The 19439-nt window shown below is 51.0% G+C and overlaps 1 protein-coding gene across 1 annotated transcript in view; it reads right to left on the reverse strand.

Moving 5' to 3' along the window:
• The window catches only part of LOC146861339 (oligoribonuclease, mitochondrial-like), a 175053-nt gene that overhangs the window by 127014 nt on the left and 28600 nt on the right, over positions 1 to 19439 (reverse strand). Inside the window, exon 2 of the mRNA XM_085645624.1 lies at positions 13553 to 13636. Coding sequence (XP_085501750.1) covers positions 13553 to 13636 — 84 coding nt within the window. The remainder of the gene's footprint in view (positions 1 to 13552; positions 13637 to 19439) is intronic.

The raw sequence follows: 19439 nt of genomic DNA on the forward strand, positions 1-19439 counted from the left end.
TGCACCCACTGGGACTTCAAATCCCATTGCAGAGTCTACATAAGCCAGCGGACATGTGTTGCCAGCAGGATGCAGGGGGCCATGAGGCCAAGTAGCCTCACAGTCAAACTCACCTAAATCCAGGTTAAAGACACAAACGAACAAGTTACTTACCTTCGGTAACGATGCATCTGTAAGAAACATTAGTTAGTTAGATTCCTCACCTTAGAATATCCCCAGGCTGGATCCGGAAAGATTTTTGTAGCAATACCCTTTGCGCGTTGCTAGGCGTCGTCAGCGGCTCCACGTCCGTCGTTGGCGTCGGAATGACGCCAGAGTACATAGACGCCGCCCTCGCGCTCTGACGTCAGTTCTTGTACATAGCTTTCCGTGCCGGGAACGCAGAGCCATGCAAGAGACCGACACTGGTGCCAAAAAAGTCCAGGGGCCTGAAAAGTATAACCTTAACCCTAGATGTCAGTTCGCAGAACGGGGAGGATGGGTGGGCCGGTGAGGAATCTAACTAACTAATGTTTCTTACAGATACATCGTTACCAAAGGTAAGTAACTTGTTCACCTGAAAGAAACACGTTAGTTAGATTCCTCACCTTAGAATAGATACCCCAGCAATACCAACCCCGGTGGTGGGTCTGCGAACCAAGATCACACCAGAAAGTCCTGGAGAACAGAACGGTCAAAGAAGCCATCTCTCCGGACTTGGCTGTCCAGACAATAGTGCTTGGCGAACGTGTGCAGTGAGGCCCACGTTGCCGCTTGACAGATGTCCTGCAAGGGAACTCCCCATCCCAGGGCAGTAGTCGCCGCTGTGGCCTGGGTGGAATGGGCTCTCAGCCCAACAGGAGGGTCCTTTTTCGCCAAGGAATAACAAACCTTTATACACAATACGACCCACCATGAGATGGTCCGCTTGTGTACAGCCCTCCCCTTCTTAGCACCTACGTACCCAACAAAAAGTTGGTCGTCCACCCGGAACTGTCTGGTGCGGTCCAAATAAAAGGACAGCGCACGTTTGGGGTCCAGACGGTGGAGCCTCTCTTCCTCTTTCGAAGGATGCGGAGGCGGAAAGAAGGTGGGCAAAGTGACAGATTGCACTATGTGAAAGGGGGTCACCACTTTTGGAAGAAAAGAAGGACGAGTCCGGAGGACAACCTTGTCCGGATGAACAGAAAGAAAAGGAGGCTTAGATGACAGAGCCTGGAGCTCACTCACCCGTTTAGCCGAGGTGGTAGCTAGCAGGAAAGCAGTCTTAAGAGTCAGAAGACGAAGGGGACAATTGTGAAGAGGCTCAAAGGGAGCGCACATCAGAAAGGTCAAGACAAGATTCAAATCCCACTTAGGCATTACGAAGGGGACAGGAGGGAACATGTGAGTAATGCCTTTAAGAAAACGCGAAACAGGGGACTTGAAAAGAGAAGGCTGATCAGGAAGCCGTAAGAAAGCAGAGATTGTAGAAAGATAACCTTTCAAGGTGCCCAGAGCAGAGCCCTGCTGGGCCAAAGAAAGAAGAAAGAGAAGAACTTCAGAGATAGGGGCGGAAAGGGGATCCACAGCCTTTGCTGTGCACCATGCCACAAATTTGTTCCACCTGCAGGCGTATACCGATTTTGTGGAGGGACGCCTGGCTGCCAGAATCACATCGCAGACTTCCGGAGGCAAGTCAAATGGCATCAACTGTCGCCGCTCAATCTCCACGCAAGGAGGTGGAGACTGGACAGGTTCGGGTGAAGGACCGTCCCCTGCTGCTGCGACAGAAGGTCCTCCTGAAGAGGCAGTCGTACAGGAGGATCGATTGACATACTGAGTAGCTCAGGACACCAGTACCTACGTGCCCAATCCGGAGCCACTTAGATGACTTGGGCCCGGTCGCGCCAGATCTTCAGCACTCTGGGCAGAATTGGTATAGGCGGAAAGGCGTACAACAGACCGCAACTCCACTCGCGACGAAAAACGTCGCCGAGCGAGTGCCGCCTTGGAAATTCCAACGCGCAGAACTGCTGACATTGCGCGTTCTCTTCGGTGGCGAATAGATCTAACCAAGGCTCTCCCCACTGCAGAAAGAGACCTTGCGCCACGTCCGAGTTCAGACGCCATTCATGATCCATCATGCACCGGCGGCTGAGTTAGTCTGCTCTGGCGTTCAGAGAGCCCGCCAGATGTTGAACCACCAGGATGATGCCCTGGTGTTCCAGCCATGTCCAGAGACGCAGAGCCTCCTGACAAAGGGTCCACGACCCCACCCCGCCCTGTTTGTTGCAATACCACATGGCGGGGGTGTTGTCCGTGAACACCTGCACGACACTTCCCCGGACAGAGGGAAGGAAGGCTTTCAGAGCAAGCCGGATCGCTCTCAGCTCCAACAAGTTGATATGGAGTTGAGACTCCGCCGGAGGCCAGAGGCCTCTGATCTCCGCCTCTCCCATATGGCCCCCCCATCCCAGGAGGGACACATCCGTTACTACTACGTGCTCCGGCTGGGGTAGGGAGAGGCATCTGCCCCGACCCAATCGCGGTCCGTGAGCCACCACTGCAACTGTGTTGCAGTGCCCTCCGAGATCAAGACATGGTCGGACAGGATGCCGCGATGCTGGGCCCACTGAAACTTCAGGTCCCACTGCCGAGCCCGCATTCGCCACCTGGCGTAATGCACCAACAGGATGCAGGAGGCCATCAGCCCCAGAACCAACCTGACCGAAACCCAGGATAGAGGCCAAAAGATGGGAATCAGAGCCTGAAAATCCCAGACCCGCTGTTCGAGGATAGGCCCGGAACTGCGCCGAATCTAGAACCGCTCTGATGAAGAGGAGCTTCTGGGAGGGTCTCAGGTGTGACTTCGGTACATTGATTGAGAACCCCAGCAAATGCAGGAGGTCGGCCGTAGTCTGGAGGTGGGAGACCACTGCCTGGGGCGAGCCCACCTTCAACAGCCAGTCGTCGAGATAGGGGAAGACTGGAACCCCCGACCTGCGCAGATGAGCTGCGACCACCGCCATCACTTTCGTGAACACCCGAGGGGCACTGGTGAGGCCGAAGGGGAGCACGGTGAACTGAAAGTGCTCCTGACCCACCGTGAACCGCAGGTAACGCCAGTGGGCCGGCAGGACGGGGATGTGAAAATAGGCGTCCTGCAAGTCCAACGCTACCATCCAGTCTACAGGGTCTAGGGCAGCCAGAACCTGAGCTAAAGTGAGCATCTTGAACCGCTCCTTCCGGAGGAAGGAGTTGACGCTCCTGAGGTCCAAGATAGGGCGTAGGCCCCCTTTGACCTACTTGGGAACCAGAAAGTAGTGGGAATAGCAACCACGACCTACTTCTGGACCAGGAACGCGCTCGACTGCCTCTTTGGCCAAGAGGGCCATAACCTCCTCCCGCAGAAGATTCAAGTGATCCCCCGACATACGGTGGCACTGCGGTGGCATGGCTGGAGGGGTCGTCTCGAAGGGGAGGGAGTAGCCCCTTCGGACGATTTGCAGCACCCACCTGTCCAATGTGATGGATCGCCAGTGGAGCAGGTGATGGCGAACTCTGCCGCCTACTGGCGTGGAATGGGCCTGAAAGCTCGGACTAGGAGGGCTTTGAGGCGGATGCTGCCGGGGTGGATGCAGACTGACCGGCACGTTGTCCTCCAATACCACCTCGGCGGAATCCACCTCCGCGTCCAGGTTGGGTATGCGGCCGGTGGCTAGGCGGACGTGAGGAGGTGCCCCTTCCTTGGCCACGAAAGGCGGAAGTTTGCGGCCGCGGGGCCGAGAGGCCCAAGGACTTGGCCGTAGCCCGGGAAACAAGCCAGCGCACTATCCGCCTTCTCACCAAAAAGGAGAGTGCCATCAAAGGGCATATCCATGAGGGTACTCTGGACATCCCCCGAGAAAGACGTGGACCGCAGCCAGGCGTGGCGCCGGAGCGCCACCGTGGTGGAAATCGCCCTACCCAGCAAGTCCATGGTGTCTAGTCCACACCGTATGGCATGTCGTGCCGCATCTCGCCCGCCAGCAAGCGCCTGGGCGAGTCGTGTCCGGGCCTCCTCCGGGCACAGGGGCAGCACGTCCTCCACCGCCTCCCACTGAGTGGGAGAAACGGTCCAAGAGGCAAGCGTTGTTCAAAGACTGCAGGCCCAAACTCAGGGAAGAGAACAGCTTATTTCCGAACGTTCCAACCTCTCGGATTCCCGATCCGTAGGAGCGGACGGGAAGGAGGTTTGGGAAGTTGAGGCCTGGATAACCAGACTCTCGGGGGTGGGGTGTTGGGACAGGAAACTGGGGTCGCCCGGAGCAGGGCGGTGGCGCCGGGCCACGTTCCCATCCACAGGAGGAACTGTGGAGGGCTTGGACCAAGTGCCCTGCAGAACGTCTACGAGGGCCTCATTGAACTGCAGCAGAGGCTCTGTGGAGCTTGCTGACGGTTGAAGCACCTCTGTGAGGATGTTAGTCCTCACGGCCACAGCAGGCAACTCGAGCCCCAGTGCTTCGGCTGCCTTGCGCAGCACCACTGAGCAAGCTGCACCTTCCTCCGAGGCCGCAGTCGGATGAGTGATGAAACAAGTGTCCGGGGAAGTGTCCAGACCACTGGCATCCCCCAGTTCGTCTGCCCAGTCCTGTGAAAGTTGGGGCTGTCTGGCCATAGGGTCCTCATACCCCTCCCAGTCGCCCCCGTCATCCGATTCCTGATAAACAGGAGGAATGATCGGAGCCGGACGGTAGATGAAAGGCACATCCATCGGGACCAGGGCTAAACCGGGGTACGGCGGCATCCGGGGACGGCGCTGGAGGCGGAACCGGTGTCGGCGCCGGCAGAGGAGGCATCGTGAGGTCGACCGGCGCCGGCAGAGATCCAGGCCTGGATCCCTCGGGGTCCTGCGGCGTCGGGACCGAAGTCGTCGACTGGGTCGGAGCCGCCGGCATGCGAGGTCGCCCAGTCGAGCCCGCGGGGGCCGGAGCCGCCGGCACGCGAGGTCGCCCAGTCCAGCCCACGGGGCCCGAAGGCGCGCCGGCAGGCATCGATAGCGGAGCCAGGCTCCTCATGGCCGAGAGGAAAGCACTGACCTCCGCCGGAGTCGCGTCAGTCCCAGGGACCGGCGGGAATGGAGACGGACGCAGCTCCTGCGGCTCCGACGGAGCCGTGGGGGTGGGACCACCCCGGCCGAGTCGCGCGACCAGCGAGGGGAGTCCGAAGAGCGGTGTCGCCTCTTGGACTTCTTTGATAGCTTCGACTTACCCGAAGACGCGGAGCCAAGTGCCGAAGCTCGAGAAGCTTACGGGACCGTCCCGCCTAGCTTTCGAGGTCAAGGCCTGAATCGAGGCACGACTCCGCGTCATGGTCGACCCCCAGGCAGTAAAGGCACCGCTGATGGTGGTCCGTCACCGACATCAGTCGATGACAGGAGTCACAGACTTTAAACCCAGGCATCCTACCGGCACCAGAGTCGAGTCGACAGAAGACCAAAAAAGTTTAGTCAAAAAGTGACTAAGGGGTAAGCTCTTCCCGGATCGGCGCTATCTGGCACGGAAAAAAGAAGAACTGACGTCAGCGCGCGAGGGCGGCGTCTAAGTACTCCGACGACGTCATTCCGGCGCACAACGCCAACGACGGACGCGGAGCCGCAGACAACGCCTAGCGACGCGCAATGGGTACTGCTACAAAAATCTTTCCGGATCCAGCCTGATGCCTGGGGATATTCTAAGGTGAGGAATCTAACTAACGTGTTTCTTTCAGATATTAGAATCATAGCCTGAATATCCTGGAGGATAGGCCAGAAACTGCATTTTGTCCAGAATGGTTCTGATGAAAGGGTGCATCTGAGAGGGAGTCAGCTGGGGCTTTAGCACATTGCTAGTGAACCCCAACCTGCCTTCAACAGCTAGTCGTCAAGATAGGGGAAGACTGGAACATTTGCCCTCCGCAGATGGGCTGAAACCACAGCCATCACCTTCGTGAACACCCGAGGTGCACTGGTAAGGCCAAATGGGAGCACAGCAAACAACGTGCTTGTGGTCGAACATGAACCGCAGATAACGTCTGTGGCTCAACAGGACGGGAATATGGCAATAGGTGTCCTCTAAGTCCAACGCTACCATCCAGTCTCCAGGGTCCAGGGCAGACAGGACCTGAGCAAACATCAGCATTTTGAATTTTCTTCTTCAGGAAGTATTTGAGAAGGCATAGGTCTGGTATAAGGCAAAGGCCTCCATCCTTCTTTGGCAAAAGAAAGTATCAGGACTAGCAACCACAACCTATTTCTGATGTTGGCACCCTCTCAATGGCTCCTTTGACCAAAAGAGCCTGCACTTCCTAATGCAGAAGGGAGAGGTAGTCCTCCGTCAGCCGGCCCATCGATGGTGGCACGGGCGGGGGGAGCGGGAGGCGTTCAGTTTATGAAAGGGTGTAACCCTGCTGGAAAATTGAGCACCCATTTGTCAAATGTGATGAACTGCAGGTGGTGCTTGATCCTGCCACTGGGGGGTTGCCCGTAATGTGAGGGCATGTTAAAGGGGTTTGGAGACTGCTGTTGTCGAGGAACTGCAGACTAGACATCTCTTGCCATGGATCCTTGTGGGAATCACGTCTGCAGTTATGAAAGGACAGGGGAGCCTGTTGCCTTTGTGGCTAGGTGGGAATGGACACAGTTGATCGTCCCAAACATAGCCACGGAAGGGGCAAAAGGCAGAATGGGTTTGGTATGGGGCCATAGACAGCCCAGCGACAATGTGATGGCTCGGCTTAAGACGCTCGACTGCCGAATCTGCCTCATCCCTAAAAAGGCATGTGTCATTGAAGAACATCAACGCACTTCGAGAAATAGGGTCAAAGGGATATTTTAACGACCTGCCCTAATTCTAATCCCCAAATATACTATGTAAATCACAAAAGGAACTGGGGGTCTAATGATAATGTGAAGAAAAGAGCGGCTGAAAAAACAAGTGAAAGAACAGGAGTATTTATGACAAAAGCAGAACAAAGAACCCTTGAGCATGTCCATAAAAGATGCTTGGACATCCCCAGAAAAGCCACCTGGCCTCAACCATGCTTGGTTACAGAAGGCCACGGAGGTCTAATGACGAAGCATTCGCTTGACCTAGCCAGTCCGCAGTATATAGTGAACCTTGCTCTGCCATCTGCGATAGCCTGGGACAAAATGGCTTGGTCCTCCTCTGAGGACATGGGCTGCACTTGCTTAACAGAGTGCCAAACTGTGTGGGTGTACCAAGTCCAAGAGGCATGCAGTGTTCACTGACCGCAGTCCAAAGCTGGTAGAAGAGAACATCCTCTTACCAAAAGGTGTCCAGTCTCTTGGATTCCCTATCCGGTGGAGCTGTAGGGAATGCGCCAGGACTGACTTTGGAAGTGGAGGCCTGAACGACCAGGCTCTCTGGGGTGGGGTACCGCATGAGGAAAGCTGGGTCTCCTGGAGCAGGGCAGTAGCAGCAGGCAAGCGTGCTGTGCACAGGAGCCACTATGCAGGGCTTAGCCCATACCCCTAGCAGGACAACCATGAAGGCTTCATTGAAGGTAAGAAGAGTTTCTGTAGGGGCAATCGCCATGACCGCTGCAGGGCAGCAAAAAAACCAAAACCTCAGCTGCCCACCAGTTCCTCGTACCAGTTTATTTCAGGCTATTTCATGGGGGTGATTGTCATAAGGACCAGAGCCCATGTGGATCAAAGAACAAATCCATATTGCCCGATTAGCGCTAAGGGTGTACCTACTGGCAGGAATCCAGTGGGGGCACACGCCAAACCGGTGGGCTGTAGGGCACACAGAGTGGTTGGCTCTTCCAAATATGAAGTACACTGCCTCATACAACTCCTTCAGCTGGGTGGGGGAATTGCTCCAGGAAATTCAGGGAGGCAAGGAGTAGAACCAGACTGAGGCTCTGAGAATAACAAGTAGGAAAGGTGCCTAAATGTGTGCTGTTGTTCCTGCGTCTCATCCGAAGACTTAGACCAGCGGAGTCACAAAGTGCTTCGACTTCTATGATTTTCTGGGCTTTTCATGGGACTTACCTGACGACTAAGAGCACAATGATAACAGTCGGAAGCAGCTCTGCGAACGGGTCAAGGAACTTTTAGATGACCGGGACCTGGATCATTGTAAAGTCGATAAGACTCGGGTAACAGAACGTTCAAGGAGTCCTCCTAGACTGCATTCAGGTTCTTGGTGTGGCAGTCTGGGCAGGCCTTGGACCTACGGCCTTTCTCTATACATCAAACAAACCAGGTTGGTGTCTGGGACAGGATCCACAGGATTTAAAACCCACAGATTTTTAGGGGACATCCCTAACACACTGGGAGCTTTCCTCAAAAAGAAATGACAATAGGTCAAAAAAAGTTGTTCAAATAATGGACTAAGGTAGCTCTCTGGATCTGCGCTGATTGTGCAGAAAGAAAAGAACTGATGTCAGCACACTGGGGTGGGGCCTTTATAGACAACGTGCACTTCACTTCCAGCACAGACTACGCCAAGCTCATCAACGCCACCTATGGGCGCACAAGGGTTCTGCTAAAGATTTTCCTGATCCAGCCTGACACCAGGGAAATATTCTAAAGGAATAAATCTGCCGCTAGACTGGGCTGGTTGGCGGGACACGGATGTGAAGTCCACGGCGGTGGGGAACCCGCTTGACCCTCCGGACCTGCTTGCGGGTCATGCTTGCTATCAATTCCCTGGGATTTTACTGAGGTAACGCGTATGAACTACTCCTCTGCACAAGTTACTTTATGTTTTCACTATTTGGGTTCCTTTTCTTTCTTCTTTTCTCTAAATTTCGTTTTCTCTTTACCCTGGCTTGAACTCTGTTTGTAGTGTGATGCAAACACGTACTTAAATATCATACCCGCAAGATGGACTCGATTTGGACAGCTACCCATATCATAGATGTAAACTTACTGTAATAGTGGAACAAGCACTAATGAATGCAAGTATCACATGATGACGTAACCAACATCTCAAAAAGCTCTGATTAGCGCAATGGCTGTTGGACGAGGCGCCAGGCGATTACTGTATAAGCACTATTGTATCAAAAATAAGGAGAATCGCTGAGGGGGCCAGTGTGCCATTGTCGATACTCTTGCATTGCATACCGTGGAAACCTCTATTACGTTCTTTCTTATTTTTTCCTTTTCTTTTTAGGTCTTGCCTACACAGCGAGCATGCGCTGCACAGGAGACCTGTAGTCATCGGCACAGCTTTACGGCCAAAAACGTGCACGCGTTCCATTGCCTTCAATGGCAACGCCTGAACGTGTGGAGATTCACTTGCGGGCCACATCTTATCAATTATTGGGGCCGCCAGCTGCTCTCTCCCGCAAGTAAATTGCGCAGGCCTCCTCCCCTTCCCCCCTGCTGCCACGCGAGCTTCTGCTGGTTGTCTTTTTCACGGCTAGGCTAGTGTTAACCTTTCAAACCTTATACAGCAAAAGGCTTATCGGTTAGCAGATCTGCACCAAGCGCTTTGAGGCCTCGACAGGGGAGTGCGGAGCTATATAAATGCTACAGCACAAACAGCAGTTCCTTCCTTTCAACTTTTTAGCGCGATTGATTTTTTTGTCTGCTGGCAAGTAGCCCTTTATCCTAGATTGTAGCGTTTGTGTTTCGCTCTACTCTTAAAAAAACAGCTCTCTTCCAGTTGTGTTTTATATGCCTGCTGGCTTTCCTTGCGACTAATGCTCGGATAATCTTTTAATGCGTGAGTGAAGACAGGAGGGTGCGACGTGTCACCCCTGCAGTTCCCAAGTGGTGCTCCTGCCTGTCTCCTCAGAGCCGACGGACAGGTGGGTCTCCCTCCCTCCCCGTGACCTCTAGAGCAGCGCCTACGTCAGCACCCCGGGCAGCATCGTTTACATTCTAACAATGAGGGAATTACCTGTGCTGAAAGGGGTGTGTGGAGCACTGCACCTCCATAAATACTCCCCCAATGGTCAGTGCTCTCTCGCTAGAGTGCATTGTCGCACTTGTCTTCTAACCACAGAGTAATGTTCACTGAAATCCTTCTGTGGGTGAAAGGCGAGGTTTGATCTGAAAAGGGACTGACTCTGCTGTGTCCTAGTAACCTGCCAGAGGCAAGCGGAACGAGTGAGTGACTCCGACCCACACCTATAGGAGGCAGCAGACTGTCAAGAAATGTCACCATTCCACAACAGGACAACACGTATCCGTGTCCTTATCTGAGAGCCAGAGATGGCCAATCCCACGGACGTCATAAGGGGAGGGCAGCTTGGGCTCCCTGACCCGTACCACGTACCCCGTACGAACTGGGACCCCCAACTCGCACCACAACGGTATATACATAATTTAAAGTAGGCCTGTTACTTTCCTTCCTGATGCAGCTGACTCTGCAACACCACTAGAGGGAGGCAAACACTGTAGTTTCCCTTTCCAGGTGCTGGACAAGCATTTTATTCGACCATTCCGTTTTTTTGTCTTCGCTAGACCTGTCTGGAAGAGACGTATTGTGCTCTATATGTGGACTTAGTAGCCGCCCATCTCCTACCATTGGTAAACTTCTTCTCGCTCTCATTTTCTTTGATGTCCTTCGTCATGCCCTCTTCTTTGGCCCTCCCATAGCACATGGACCAAGTATATGTCTCCTTACATTGCAATTTTGTTCTTGGTTTTCAAGCACTTCATAGGAGTGCTTGTGTTATTACGGAGTCACCCTTGTCGGTGGTAATGCTTTTTTAGGTCGAACCTAATCAGCGCGCAAGCGCTGCTTAGGAGTGACCTCTTGAAATTGGTCTGTACTTTTTGGAAAACTTGTGCATGTACTGCACTGTTTCCAATGAGCGCTCGTGCATGTATGGCATACACCTTGCAGGAGCGAGCAGCGGCGCCATCCGTTTCCAATTATCGCACCCGCGCTTGTTTCCGTTTGCCTGTCTAGCAGTCGCATTAATTGGAAACAGATGGCGGTCATATTATCTTTCACTTTTGTGCTATTGGCGGCCGCGCTTGTAATGCCTTGCTGTTTATGGTGACATCCTCAGCATCTCTTGCCATCGAACTGGTCTGCCTCTCTTCCCTCATCTCTCCTGCCATAGCGCGTCTGCACTCACCCCGCCCAAGATACTTCCTTTGTCTTGTCTCCCTTTCCAGCCCAGCTGTTCAATCCGCCCTATTGTGGATCACTTCGTTTGCATGCACCAGTCCACTGAAGGGCAGCTTTGGGCAGTGTGTTTAGGCACATGCTCGAGGATCGCCGGCTCACGCTGGTTTGTTTATCCGTTTCTTAATAGCACAGGCTGCCCCTTGCCCCTCCTACCAGCCGGAGGTGGTCCTGTGCCACACAGCCGCAGGCAACAGAGCCCAGGGACTTGGAAGAGAGCGGCTCGGGGCAAGGAAAGAGTAGTCCCTGGAAAGGAGGCACAGTCAGTGCACAGGCGCATGGAGCAGCAGTGGGAGACCCGAGGCATGGAGCAGTCTCTCGGGGACCTTAAAGAAGACAAGAGCTCCGCGGGCACGTGAACCTGAGGGGCGAAGCAGGCTCTCAAAGACTAGAGCAAGGCACGGCGAGAAGCAGACGTGTGGGAGGAGCGTGGAAGACTGCGATGCCTGACGCAGACAGATAAGGCCTTAGGTAAAGTTGGCATCTGGTGGTACCGCACATCACTGCCTCCTCCATTCCAACCCACCCCTGAAACGCCCCGCTTCTCTTGTCTGCAGACTGCTTCTGAACTCTCATCTTCTCATGCAATTCCTAACTCTACCAGTTGCACGATATTCGCCATCTCTTTAAACACCCTGCGGTCAATTCTCAAAAGCCATTTTGCACTTCTTAAAGTAATGCTCCTGTAATATTCCTGTAGCGCTCATTTACATGTTGTTGATTGCATTTGTGAATTGGACCCAAAACATCTAAAGTAGGAATAAAATTAGCATGTTAATGGAATATTCGTATAGTTAGCGCAAATTGGTGCTCTATTTGCTCTTTTACTAATAGCGACTTGGATGCCCTACATCCCACTCTCAAACATGCTTTTGTGACGTCCATCTGATCCACCGCCTATTCACAGTTTTTTACATGGAACTATAGAGGTGCAGGTACTCATTGTGTTAAGTGTCTGATGGCTCCTGAGAAGTATACATCTTTATACATTCCCGGCTTTTTTCATCTTTTGCACGCTGATCGTCACAAATGGCACACTCTTTTTCCCCTTTGTTGCACTTTCTGTATCTTCCACCTCCTGCATTTACAAACTCCCCATCTCGTGCACAGTCGTCCCTGTTTCTCCCATCTTTTTACTGTGTCTGCTAGTACCTGCTCGCACCGCCCTGCTTCTCAAATCTAACGGATTGTCTTTTCCACCATTGTATGCACTATCTTGCTCCTCCCACCTCAGAAACTCTTCTCCCATTCTGTTTTTTCCTACTTCTCCCGCCTCACGTCCTGCCTGCTTCTCTCACTTCAAGCAGAGACTGAGACACCCGTCTGTTTGCAGTGCTTGCATCCCCGATGCCTTTTCACTGCCTGCTTCTCTTACACCGTGTTCAAGGCACTATTTGAGTGCACACGTAGAGCACTTTGAATATGAAATAAGACGCTGCATTATTTTTCTCATTGGAAAGGTCAGATGGTGTGCTGTAGAGTGATGCTGTAGGGTGGTGCTGTAAAGGGGTACTGTAGAGTGGTGCTGCAGAGTGGTGCTGCAGAGTGGTGCTGCAGAGTGGTGCTGCAGAGTGGTGCTGCAGAGTGGTGCTGCAGAGCTCTTTAACATAGCTTAAAAACATTGCCAAAGCCTATCGCTTTGGCCAAAAACGTACAAGATCCCAAAAGGTGAGACCTATGGGCTATGCCAATGCTTGTTTTATGTATATTCTGTTTGACGATTTGTATAAAATGCCTATAAAAATATATTTAAAAAAAAAAAGGAATCTGCCGCTAGAAGTCTCTATCAGTTAAGTGCTTACTGTAACAGACCTGTGACATTAAATTTTGTCTTAGCATAACTAACTACTGTAGCCATCGTTCTGCTCTAGCTAATCATGGCCTTAGATTGTACCCATCTATGATGTGTAAAATCCCATTTCCATGCTTAGCTCTTGATGCAAGATTTTTTTGACTGAATTGGTCAGCTGGATGAGTTTAAATGTCTATCTGTCTGAAAGTCATTTGCCTTCTTTCTCATTACTTTAGAATCCTGTCCCTGTGTAACTACTTAGTTTCAGTCTTATCACATGCTCCACTATATCTGTGTATAGAAAACCTATAAGTGTATATTTTGCCTTTGCAGCCTATGCTTATTTGGCACGCTGAGATCCCCCTGGTCATCTGTTTTTCACTGAGGTATTTTTCCATTATCAACAAATATTTACTCTATAGCACAGAGACAATACCATTATTTAGTTGTGCAGCTGAATATGGAATTACAATCACTATCCATAAATCAATGTAGGCGGTGTTTTTGAGAGTTCGACTAATAAATGAAACAGAGCAATAGGCTTAGGTTAAATTTTGAGTTCATACTCGTGCAATACCATGTACTGTAGCTAAATCACTCTCACCAACAAGGTAGTATTAACAGACACAGGTGAAATTTATTATGAGTGACTTTATACACAACTTACTTCAGCCAGAATATTGAGATCAGCATCTGTAATAAGACAGGCCATTTCGATAATCTGGTCTTTTTCGATATCCAACCCAGTCATCTGTGGCAAGACAGAAAAAAGCATAGTGAAAGCGCATGAGCAGACTGTTACAACATTATTACGGTCAGGCATTTGGCACCACAACATTTTGTATAGCTGTGGTGCTCTCTAACACAAAGAGGCTTAGGGAGGTACTAAAAAGGTAACCCTTTTTAGTAGGTCAATATTGCAAAAGCAAATGTTTGCAAATAGCCCACCTCTCAGTTTTATTTGGACAAAGTAATTTGTAGGCCAGCAAGCAAGTAAAAGCTTGAATTAGGTTAAATGGGCACAGCCTCAAAATTGAATGTTAGAATGTGACACGTTTATCACACATTTCTACTGGCAATAAAAGGCAATGGCATAAAAAAATGAAAGGTAGAAGCAGCATAATCTCATTGGGATATGTAATCAAAAAAAGTTGATTAATAGTTAGGGCGGTTGTGAGAACTTGCCAAATAATAATGGTCACTAATCCATACCAAATCCAGTTAGGTTTCTTTAAATCTAATCTTACCTCAGCCCCGAGTAGCTGTGGCACAGAGCAGTGAGGTGTAAGTCAAAGAAAAAAGTTATTAATCAGTAGCAAAATAGTCAAGTATGAAATAGGACAATAAAAAGCCAGCTTGATAAAATATAAATATATAGTTCTTTCATTAGACTCCAAAACAACACAATTCAGATGAAGGGAGGCAGTGTTATGATTTTTGTAAGATTTTCATGAATCACTGCTTTTCACTCAATAAGGATTGGAAACGTTTTAAAAAGTTGGTTAAATACTGCTTTTCACTCATAGCTGTAGTCTATGAGCCTTGAACGCAAGGGTCTGGGGCAAAGTCAAATGATGGAAGTCGGGGTTCAATGCAAGCACTGGGTGGTTCTGTGAGAAAGTGCCATCTTTCTTGCATTGTATGCCCCCACTATGTACTTTGACTGAGTGTGCCCCGGACTCCTGCCAATCAGGTGCCCAGGGCCTATGTTCCTTTCCTAAAAACCTCAAACCCAAGTTGGCAAACCCTGGCCACATGTCAGCCCCTGGTAAATGGTACCCTAGGTACCCAGGGCCTTGTGACCAGGGAAGGCCTCCAAGGGCTGCAGCACTCATTGTGCCACCGTTAGGGGCTCTGTACCCTAACACACACACACTGCCCTTGCAGGCGGAGTGACTGGGTACAGGACAAAACAGTCGACATGGCACACATCCCTGTGTACCATGCCCACCACCTACACTGCCCTGGCATACATCAGCCACCCCTCTAGCTGGGTGCCCTATGCCAGTGATGTGGGCACAAGAGCATGAGCCCTGTGCCCCTACAGTACCCAGGTCCATTCCTCCACAGCACCAGAATGGCAACACTGAAGACTGAGAAGTTTGCCAGTGTGGGATTTAATGTACAAAGCACTACAGAAGGCATCTTAGAGAAGCTCCCTGAAACCTAACCTACAATCCACGTCTGGTCTGAGGGGCTGCCTAGGCTGCCACACAGCAGACATGTTGCTGGACCCCTGGGTAGGAGAGCCCCAGTCTCCTGGGCCTGCAACAATGCACATCCTGGGTGAGGTGCTAGGTCTCCTCCACTAGGATGGACAGGGGGAAGCTTCAAAGGCATGAAGCCTCTGTGAGCTTCCCCAGGCCACTTGCTGCCCCCACTCTGGCGGGAAGCCTGTCCAGAAACCCCAAATAAGGACAGGGGATGTGCCAGCCTGCCAACCCCACCCCTCAGTTGGGGAGGCGAGGTGAAGCACATCTCCGGGCCCTCGCCATCTTGAAGATAGGAGGCCCTGCCCAATTAGGACTAGGCTACTGCCCCCCTCCCACAGGAGAGTGGCAGAATAGGGGGTGTAACACCCCTAAATCCAGTATATAGGGGCACCCTGAACCTTCCTTACCCAGATTCCGAAAAACAAAGAGCAAGAAGAAAGAAGACCTGCCGTGCAGCTGCTAAGAAGACACCAACTGCTTTGGCCCCAGCCCTACCGGCCTGTCGACCCTCGAACCTGCTCCTGCTACATCGCGGCACCTCTTGTGGCCAGCAACCTCACAAACCCTGGAGGACCTGGCTACCTTTTGGCTCTAAGCACCTGGGACTCCCATGAGCAGAGGCTCTGCTCAAATTCAACTTCTAGTCCCTGGCATCAGCCCGGAACTGCGAACCCTGCACACTCCGCACCCGCCAAGCCTGGCCTGTGCCGGAGTGAACAAAGACCACGAGGACGACCCCCCGGTGAATGTGACCCGGAGTCCGGCACCCAAGGACACCCCTCGATGCTCCGGACGACGCCTGCAGCCTCAGAACCAGGTATCCCCCCAACCGCGATCAACAGAGCGTAAGATTTCCCGACACCTAAAGGCACCCCTGCACCCGGCGCCCTGCGGCCCCCTGGGCCCAACTCCTGGGTACCTACCTATCCTCCAACTACCCAACTTACCTCTCGAAGTGGTGGTGGCACCTGAAGAACCTTCGTCCCCGAGCTTGCAGCCTTCTTTCAACCAGGAGTTTTCCTATTGAAATCCATTGAGCGCCCGAAGGCTCAAAAGCACCCTGCACCCAGCCGCCCGAGTGGCCCTGGCAGTGTACCCTCTACACCTATCTACTTCCCCATTTGCCCTGAGCAAGTGACCAGGAGCCCAGCTCCCACAGCCGCGTGACCTGCTAGTCAGCAGCCACCAAGCAAGGCCCCCCCTGCCTCCCATAGGATAACATTGGGCCTAACTCACTCTGCACCCGGCTGCCCCTGTGCCGCTGATGGTGTACCAACTGTACCTACCTGACCCTGGGAGACCAGAGTCTGTGCCCAGAACCTTAACTCTGCCAGTCGAGTATTTACCCAAAAGCCGATAACCCAATTTTCCTCCATAGCATAACCGTGAGTGGTTTCTTCTGAAATGTCTTCTAAGTGTGGAGTATCTAAAACTTAAAATATTCACCAAAAATCAACCGAGTAACGAAAACACTCACCTGCTTTTAGGAGAAATCCCAGTGCTGGATCTTGGTGCCTAGCACTGACCCTGAAAAATATTCACAACCGTACTTACCAGTAACCCAGTTTTCTTCCATAGGAAATCATTGACTGTTTTTCTGTGAAATTTCTTCTAAGTGTCGATTTTTGCAAACTTTAAATATTCTTTAAAAATCGTGCTAACTGTGAAAACGTAATTACTTACCTGTTTTAGATAGAGATCCCAGTACTGGATTACAAAAGTAACGAGAACCTACTTTACCTGCAACTTGAATTTTCTTCCATAGGGAATCATATAAACCATTGGCCTAGAGTTCAGTTATTGAGTGTGTGAGACCATTTGCTGATTGAGTGTGTGCAACAAATGCTTTACACTGTCCTTTGATTCTGCCTTACTGCTCGACCAAGCTACCACTTTAGAGAGTAAGGTTATATCTAACTTTAGCCTCTGCCAAACCTCAGGGGACTGTGGACTCTGTCCACACTGTACCTATTTGGGAACAGTATATACAGAGCCACTTTCTCACAGGTTCGGGTTAAGATTTTACCTTCACACTTAAAAAATTTCTGATTCTTTTTTCTCAACTAAAGTGGGGTCAGCGGGTTCTCTACGGCTCGAGTCTGGCCTTGGATTCAACATCGACGGATTGGTGAAGTCCAGGGGACTGGTGAAAGCCTTGGTTCTAGACAGTGTTTGAGGCCATCACAAACCGGCAAATAGCGGCAGTCTATGAACCTCAGACACTGTGTTCAAAAACACTTCTTCGAGGCTTTGGCTCACGAGTTGCAGTCCTCTTGGGGGCTAGGAGTCTCTCTACATGTTACACTGGCGGAGTCCAGGGCAAACTGGTTAGCTAGGCACTTTGCAGTAGCTTTGCAGTAGATTCAGCCCTGGGACAGTTCTTAGGATAGGATAGGCACTTTGCAGGTGAAGGTATTGTTTTAGCTTTTGTGCCCCCTACAGCGCAACATGAGGCTAGCCAACTATCCCTTGGAGTCCAGTCACTGGTTCTTAACATGAGTGGGAGCAAGTTCAGCCCTTGGGATCTCTATCCAATGGTTCCACAGCAGGAGCAGCCTTGCTCTTTTTGAAGTCAAGTCCACAAGTTCAGCAGATGCAGTACTTTTTCTGTTATTTCAAAGTCCAGCAGTGTTCTGAGGCTGGAAGCCAGGGGTGTTACTTTTATGCCAATTTAAAGTTTCAGTGAGGAGGATTCACTAGCCAATGGGGCTTCAATTCCCACAGTACATCCCTCTGTCCAAATCCAAAACGCCAGCACCCTTCTTCCCTGTGACAAAACCCTGGGTACACCCCAGAGGTGTATCCAGTATAATTAGCCACTCCTGCCATCTTGGCAGGAGGAGGTCACAAATCATTTGTTCCCCTTCCTGGGAGTACTTGACACTCGTTAGCAGGAGGGCAGAAGGCTGTCTCAGTTGACAACTGCTGTAGCCAACCAGAAAAAGACTACTAAAAGTTTGGGGGAAGAAATGGGTGACTTTCTAAAGTCCTCTGCTGATTTTTTTTTTATTTTAATCGCCCTCTGGTTTCTCTTGCCATTCTATATTGAAGTACTTGTAATTCATATTCTTGGTTACCCTTTAAGGGCATGTACTCCTCTTCTATGGTACAGTGAACCTCAATGTCACTCTGCTCAATAACTACAAGCCACTGTCCCTCCAAAGACAAAAAGTCCTAACAGATTGTATAATTAGGATAGGATAATTGAACTTTGTATTGCTATATTTGCTTCATTTTGCATTCATAGAAATGTTAACAAATGCATAGCATATAACACTTTACTCCACCACCAGCTTAATGGATAATTCTATATATACTAGACACGGTAAGAGAGGAAACGTCAGACTATTAAATCAAGCATTGGGAAAGCTAACAGGTCCTGCCTCTGGAACTGGTTGGCTTTCCCAAAGTCTTTTGGAAATGCTCTACAGTATTGGGCTTTCACTTGAGGCTGTGCATCATCCTAAACACAGAGCAACACAGGGGTGGGAGAAGAAACCACAGAGAGAACACGGAGCAGGTGGGCAAGGGGAAGCTCACAATGGTGAGAACACCACAATGCGAAGCGGGGGAAGGGGAGAAATACACAAGAGAGAAACAAGCAGCACAGAGGCAGGCCATTTAGATGGAGCAAACGGGTGAGAAGGAGAGGGCTGAAAAACACATGCACTCTCACGGAGTACTCAACCAAAAAAAAAAAAAAAACTGAACCCAGCCAATCAGAGAAATACTAAAAGGGCCAGTGTGGGGTTTAATGAAAAATTCACTCAGAGGGCATCTTAGAAATGCCCCCTGAAAAACGACCTAATGCTTACATGTTTCTTGACCTCTGGGTCGAAAGCCTGCTGCTCTCAGGGGTCTGAAACAATGCACATCCTGGGGCGAGGTGCCGAGCCTCCTCCCCCAGGATGGACAGGGTCCATGAAGGGGAAGCTTCAAAGGCTTGTCGCCTTTGTGAGCTACCCCAGGCCTTTGCTGCTTCCAGCAACTGGCCCCCACCAGTTGTGACCCCCACTTTGGGCAGGGGAATCGGCGGGAAAACCAGGTGAGGAAGGGAGGTGTGCCAACCCCACCCCTCAAGCTGACTGACAGTACTGAGCTGTAAAACAAGGGGATTTGGAGGTCTACAGTCATGGGAATACAATTCAAGTGTGCAGCAGAGAGAATAGTTGTGAGGCATGCTGGGTTTGGACCATGTATGATCAGGGTGAACAGCATAAGCATTTAAATGTGTGTGTGAAAGCTATTCAATGCGACATTTGGAACAAGAGATGGACATTTGTCTCAAAAGAATAGTGAAAATTAAAAACAATCTTAATTCATCCTAACATTTATCACAAA

The sequence above is a fragment of the Triturus cristatus genome, chromosome 3_1, assembly GCF_964204655.1.
Source record: "Triturus cristatus chromosome 3_1, aTriCri1.1, whole genome shotgun sequence".
Lineage (NCBI taxonomy): Eukaryota > Metazoa > Chordata > Amphibia > Caudata > Salamandridae > Triturus > Triturus cristatus.